We start from the raw sequence: 7,049 nt of genomic DNA on the forward strand, positions 1-7,049 counted from the left end.
GTACATATACGGTGCTCCTCAGGTGAGATGACCTGTTATAACACCCTTATTAACCTGTTATTACACCCCTATTAACCTGTTATAACACCCCTATTAACCTGTTATAACACCCCTATTAACCTGTTATTACACCCCTATTAACCTGTTATTAGCCCCTATTAACCTGTTATTAGCCCCTATTAATCTGTTATTACACCCCTATTAACCTGTTATAACACCCCTATTAACCTGTTATAACACCCCTATTAACCTGTCATTAGCCCCTATTAAACTGTTATTATCCCCTATTAACCTGTTATAACACCCCCCCATTAACCTGTTATAACACCCCTAATAACCTGTTATTAGCCCCAGTTAGACTGTTATTACACCCCTATTTACCTGTTATTACACCCCTATTAACCTGTTATAATTCCTCTATTAACCTGTTATTAGCCCCTATTAACCTGTTATAACACCCCCATTTACCTGTTATTACACCCCTATTAACCTGTTATTACGCCTCTATTAACCTGTTATTACACCCCCTATTAACCTGTTATTAGCCCCTATTAACCTGTTATTAGCCCCTATTAACCTGTTATTAGCCCCTATTACCCTGTTATAACACCCCTATTAACCTGTTATAACACCCCCTATTAACCTGTTATTAGCCCCTATTAGACTGTTATTACACCCCTATTAAGCTGTTATAACACCCATATTAACCTGTTATTAGCCCCTATTAACTTGTTATTAGCCCCTATTAGACTGTTATTACACCCCTATTAACCTGTTATTAGCCCCTATTAACCTGTTATAACACCCCTATTAACCTGTTATTACACCCCTATTAGCCTGTTATAAGCCCCTATTAACCTGTTATTAGCCCCTATTAACCTGTTATTAGCCCCTATTAGACTGTTATTACACCCCTATTAACCTGTTATTACACTCCTATTAGACTGTTATTAGCCCCTATTAATCTGTTATTAGCCCCTATTAGACTGTTACTACACCCCTATTAGACTGTTATTACACCCCTATTAGACTGTTATTACACCCCTATTAGACTGTTATTAGACTGTTATTACACCCCTATTAGACTGTTATTACACCCCTATTAGACTGTTATTACACCCCTATTAGACTGTTATTAGACTGTTATTAGAATGTTGTTAGACTGTTATTAGAATGTTTGTAGACTGTTATTATAATGTTATTAGTTATTAGACTGTTATTAGACTGTTATTAGAATTTTATAAGAATGGTATTAGTTATTAGAATGTTATTTGAATGTTATTAGAGTGTTATTAGAATGTTATTAGAATGTTATTAGAATTTTATTAGAATGTTATTAGAATGTTATTAGAATTTTATTAGAATGTTATTAGTTATTAGAATGTTATTAGACTGTTTTTATAATGTTTGTAGACTGTTATTGGAATGTTATTAGTTATTAGACTGTTATTAGACTGTTATCAGAATTTTATTAGAATGTTATTAGTTATTACAATGTTATTTGAATGTTATTAGAGTGTTATTAGATTGTTATTAGAATGTTATTAGAACATTATTAGAATGTTATTAGACTTTTATTAGAATGTTTTTAGACTGTTATTAGGCTGTTATTAGAATGTTATTAGAACATTATTAGAATGTTATTAGACTGTTATTAGAATGTTATTAGAACATTATTAGAATGTTATTAGACTGTTATTAGAATGTTATTAGAACATTATTAGAATGTTATTAGACTGTTATTAGAATGTTATTAGCAAAATGTTATTAACAAAAGGAGAAAGCGTTTAAAAAACATAGCAATGTACTTTGGATTTGGAACATTCACCCAAGTCTGTCCTCTCTGTCTGTCCTCTCTCTCTCTCTGTCATCTCTGTCCGTCCTCTCTCTCTGTCTGTCTCTCTCTGTCATCTCTGTCTGTCCTCTCTCTGTGTCCTCTCGTTCTGCGCTCTCTCTGTCTGTCCTCTCTCTTTCTGTCCTCTCTCTCTGTCTGCTCTTTCTGTCCTCTCTGTCTGTCCTGTCCTCTCTCTCTGTCCTCTCTGTCTGTCCTGTCCTCTCCCTTTGTCCTCTCTGTCTGTCCTCTCTGTCCTGTCCTCTCTGTCTGTCCTCTCTCTCTGTCCTCTCTGTCTGTCCTGTCCTCTCTCTTTGTCCTCTCTGTCTGTCCTCTGTCTGTCCTCTCTGTCTGCACTCTCTGTTCTGCCCTCTTCCTCCCCTGTGTACCCAGGATGTGAAAGCCCAGCGCTCTGTACCCCTGATTGGCTTCGAGGTCTCCCTTCCTGAGTCATGTGACCGCCTGGAACGCCGCTTTGCCTTCAAAATCAGCCAATCCCACCTTACGCTCTACTTCAGTGCCGATGGGGAGGAGCTACAGCGCCGCTGGATAGAGGTCCTATCACGCGCAGGGAGAGGGGAGGAGCTACAGGCTCACGGTTCAATTACAGAGGCCCTAGAGGAGGAAGGGGAGGAGACTGCAACCTCGGGAGAGAATACATGATTGATTTTGAGGCGTACAATCAATATTAGATCTGTTTTCTAAAGACACAAAACTACAAACTGTACAGAACATGAGCAGCACACACAGTTTAAAACATACATACACACACAGGTACACACACACAGGTACACACACACACAGGTACATACACACACAGGTACACACACACACAGGTACACACACAGTTTAAAACATACATACACACACAGGTACACACACACAAGTACACACACACACAAACTCACACACACCTCTCTGTATTTAATGTCAGTGATCAGTCAGTTGCATGATAATATCTACAGGTCTGTTTCTCTCAGTCAGTGTATTGCTCATCAACTCGTCACAGTGAACCAGTGTTTGCAACAACATCAAAACAAACTGCCAAAAGTCAAAGAAAAGTGTTCCTCCCTTCAGAAGATATATCAGAGGAATGCAGTAAACAAAGATGTGTGTCACAGTGAATAGCTTCCCTCCAGTCAGACATTGACATTGCGTGTCACAGTGAATAGCTTCCCTCCAGTCAGACATTGACATTGTGTGTCACTGTGAATAGCTTCCCTCCAGTCAGACATTGACATTGTCTGTTACAGTGAATAGCTTCCCTCCAGTCAGACATTGACATTGCATGTCACAGTGAATATCTTCCCTCCAGTCAGACATTGACATTGTGTGTCACAGTGAATAGCTTCCCTCCAGTCAGACATTGGCATTGTGTGTCACTGTGAATAGCTTCCCTCCAGTCAGACATTGACATTGTGTGTCACAGTGAATAGCTTCCCTCCAGTCAGACATTGACATTGCATGTCACAGTGAATAGCTTCCCTCCAGTCAGACATTGACATTGTCTGTCACAGTGAATAGCTTCCCTCCAGTCAGACATTGACATTGTGTGTCACAGTGAATAGCTTCCCTCCAGTCAGACATTGACATTGTGTGTCACAGTGAATAGCTTCCCTCCAGTCAGACATTGACATTGCATGTCACAGTGAATAGCTTCCCTCCAGTCAGACATTGACATTGCATGTCACAGTGAATAGATTCCCTTCAGTCAGACAGACATTTTACATGAATTCATTCTGAGCCACAGAACAGACTTCCTCCTCCTCACCATTTCTCTCTCTGCCAAATCAATGTTTAAGATATGCTGTTGAGAGCATTGAGTTGTTTCTATGCTGTCTGAGTGTTCTAGGGTTCTGAGTGTTCTATGGTTCTGAGTGTTCTAAGGTTCTGAGTGTTCTATGGTTCTGAGTGTTCTATGGTTCTGAGTGTTCTATGGTTCTGAGTGTTCTAGGGTTCTGTGTGTTCTATGGTTCTGAGTGTTCTAGGGTTCTGAGTGTTCTATGGTTCTGAGTGATCTAGGGTTCTGAGTGTTCTATGGTTCTGAGTGTTCTATGGTTCTGAGTGATCTAGGGTTCTGAGTGTTCTAGGGTTCTGAGTGTTCTATGGTTCTGAGTGTTCTATGGTTCTGAGTGTTCTATGGTTCTGAGTGTTGTATGGTTATGAGTGTTGTATGGTTATGAGTGTTCTATGGTTCTGAGTGTTCTATGGTTCTGAGTGTTCTATGGTTCTGTGTGTTCTATGGTTCTGAGTGTTCTAGGGTTCTGAGTGTTCTATGGTTCTGAGTGATCTAGGGTTCTGAGTGTTCTAGGGTTCTGAGTGTTCTATGGTTCTGAGTGATCTAGGGTTCTGAGTGTTCTAGGATTCTGAGTGTTCTATGGTTCTGAGTGATCTAGGGTTCTGAGTGTTCTAGGATTCTGAGTGTTCTATGGTTCTGAGTGATCTAGGGTTCTGAGTGTTCTAGGGTTCTGAGTGTTCTAGGATTCTGAGTGTTGTATGGTTCTGAGTGTTCTAGGGTTCTGAGTGTTCTAGGGTTCTCAGTGATATAGGGTTCTGAGGGATCTAGGGTTCTGAGTGTTCTAGGGTTCTGAGTGTTCTATGGTTCTGAGTGTTCTATGGTTCTGAGTGATCTATGGTTCTGGGTGTTCTATGGTTCTGAGTGTTCTAGGGTTCTGAGTGATCTAGGGTTCTGAGTGTTCTAGGGTTCTGAGTGATATAGGGTTCTGAGTGATATAGGCTTCTGAGTGATCTAGGGTTCTTAGTGTTCTATGGTTCTGAGTGTTCTAGGGTTCTGAGTGTTCTAGGGCTCTGAGTGATCTAGGGTTCTGAGTGTTGTATGGTTCTGAGTGTTCTATGGTTCTGAGTGTTCTATGGTTCTGAGTGTTCTATGGTTCTGTGTGTTCTATGGTTCTGAGTGTTCTAGGGTTCTGAGTGTTCTATGGTTCTGAGTGATCTAGGGTTCTGAGTGTTCTAGGGTTCTGAGTGTTCTATGGTTCTGAGTGATCTAGGGTTCTGAGTGTTCTAGGATTCGGAGTGTTCTATGGTTCTGAGTGATCTAGGGTTCTGAGTGTTCTAGGATTCTGAGTGTTCTATGGTTCTGAGTGATCTAGGGTTCTGAGTGTTCTAGGGTTCTGAGTGTTCTAGGATTCTGAGTGTTGTATGGTTCTGAGTGTTCTAGGGTTCTGAGTGTTCTAGGGTTCTCAGTGATATAGGGTTCTGAGGGATCTAGGGTTCTGAGTGTTCTAGGGTTCTGAGTGCTCTATGGTTCTGAGTGTTCTATGGTTCTGAGTGATCTACGGTTCTGGGTGTTCTATGGTTCTGAGTGTTCTAGGGTTCTGAGTGATCTAGGGTTCTGAGTGTTCTAGGGTTCTGAGTGATATAGGGTTCTGAGTGATATAGGCTTCTGAGTGATCTAGGGTTCTTAGTGTTCTATGGTTCTGAGTGTTCTAGGGTTCTGAGTGTTCTAGGGCTCTGAGTGATCTAGGGTTCTGAGTGTTCTAGGGTTCTGAGTGATCTAGGGTTCTGAGTGTTCTAGGGTTCTGAGTGTTCTAGGGTTCTGTGTGTTCTAGGGTTCTGTGTGTTCTAGGGTTCTGAGTGTTCTAGGGTTCTGAGTGTTCTAGGGTTCTGTGTGTTCTAGGGTTCTGAGTGATATAGGGTTCTGTGTGTTCTAGGGTTCTGAGTGTTCTAGGGTTCTGTGTGTTCTAGGGTTCTGGGTGTTCTATGGTTCTGAGTGTTTGTAACTCCACAGAAGGCAGTAGAATGCTGATGTTTCTGTTTCCTCCTGATGAAAGGGCTGTTGTTTGGATGGTGATGGGGAAGGTTGTCCTATCCTATATGTTACTTTCCTCCTGATGAAAGGGCTGTTGTTTGGATGGTGATGGGGAGGGTTGTCCTATCCTATCTGTTACTTTCCTCCTGATGAAAGGGCTGTTGTTTGGATGGTGATGGGGAGGGTTGTCCTATCCTATCTGTTACTTTCCTCCTGATGAAAGGGCTGTTGTTTGGATGGTGATGGGGAGGGTTGTCCTATCCTATCTGTTACTTTCCTCCTGATGAAAGGGCTGTTGTTTGGATGATGATGGGGAAGGTTGTCCTATCCTATCTGTTACTTTTCTTCCTGATGCACTGAGATGGTCCTGAATGTCTGGACTGGACAGTGTTGGAATGTGATGATGGATGAGGGCTACCTGAGACAGACAGACACACTGACAGACATTGTCAGATAGACAGACAGACAGATGTATCCATTGGCTGAAGAGAAGAGGGAACAAGATGCCTCCTCTCTCCCATCCACATCTGTGAAGCTACAGTGCCTTGCGAAAGTATTCGGCCCCCTTGAACTTTGCGACCTTTTGCCACATTTCAGGCTTCAAACATAAAGATATAAAACTGTATTTTTTTGTGAAGAATCAACAACAAGTGGGACACAATCATGAAGTGGAAGGACATTTATTGGATATTTAAAACTTTTTTAACAAATCAAAAACTGAAAAATTGGGCGTGCAAAATTATTCAGCCCCTTTACTTTCAGTGCAGCAAACTCTCTCCAGAAGTTCAGTGAGGATCTCTGAATGATCCAATGTTGACCTAAATGACTAATGATGATAAATACAATCCACCTGTGTGTAATCAAGTCTCCGTATAAATGCACCTGCACTGTGATAGTCTCAGAGGTCCGTTAAAAGCGCAGAGAGCATCATGAAAAACAAGGAACACACCAGGCAGGTCCGAGATACTGTTGTGAAGAAGTTTAAAGCCGGATTTGGATACAAAAAGATTTCCCAAGCTTTAAACATCCCAAGGAGCACTGTGCAAGCGATAATATTGAAATGGAAGGAGTATCAGACCACTGCAAATCTACCAAGACCTGGCCGTCCCTCTAAACTTTCAGCTCATACAAGGAGAAGACTGATCAGAGATGCAGCCAAGAGGCCCATGATCACTCTGGATGAACTGCAGAGATCTACAGCTGAGGTGGGAGACTCTGTCCATAGGACAACAATCAGTCATATATTGCACAAATCTGGCCTTTATGGAAGAGTGGCAAGAAGAAAGCTATTTCTTAAAGATATCCATAAAAAGTGTCATTTAAAGTTTGCCACAAGCCACCTGGGAGACACACCAAACATGTGGAAGAAGGTGCTCTGGTCAGATGAAACCAAAATTGAACTTTTTGGCAACAATGCAAAACGTTATGTTTGGCGTAAAAGCAACACAG

At 41.4% G+C, this 7,049-nt stretch overlaps 1 protein-coding gene across 1 annotated transcript in view; it reads left to right on the forward strand.

Moving 5' to 3' along the window:
- Window positions 1–2,619, forward strand: part of LOC139417436 (FYVE, RhoGEF and PH domain-containing protein 1-like) — a 101,330-nt gene extending 98,711 nt beyond the window's left edge. Inside the window, exons 16-17 of the mRNA XM_071166719.1 lie at window positions 1–22; window positions 2,225–2,619. The exon at window positions 1–22 is cut by the window's left edge and continues 125 nt beyond it. Coding sequence (XP_071022820.1) covers window positions 1–22; window positions 2,225–2,494 — 292 coding nt within the window. The 3' untranslated portion in view covers window positions 2,495–2,619. The remainder of the gene's footprint in view (window positions 23–2,224) is intronic.
- The last annotated feature ends 4,430 nt before the right edge of the window (window positions 2,620–7,049 follow it).

The sequence above is a fragment of the Oncorhynchus clarkii genome, chromosome 9 (genome assembly GCF_045791955.1).
Source record: "Oncorhynchus clarkii lewisi isolate Uvic-CL-2024 chromosome 9, UVic_Ocla_1.0, whole genome shotgun sequence".
Taxonomy (NCBI): domain Eukaryota; kingdom Metazoa; phylum Chordata; class Actinopteri; order Salmoniformes; family Salmonidae; genus Oncorhynchus; species Oncorhynchus clarkii.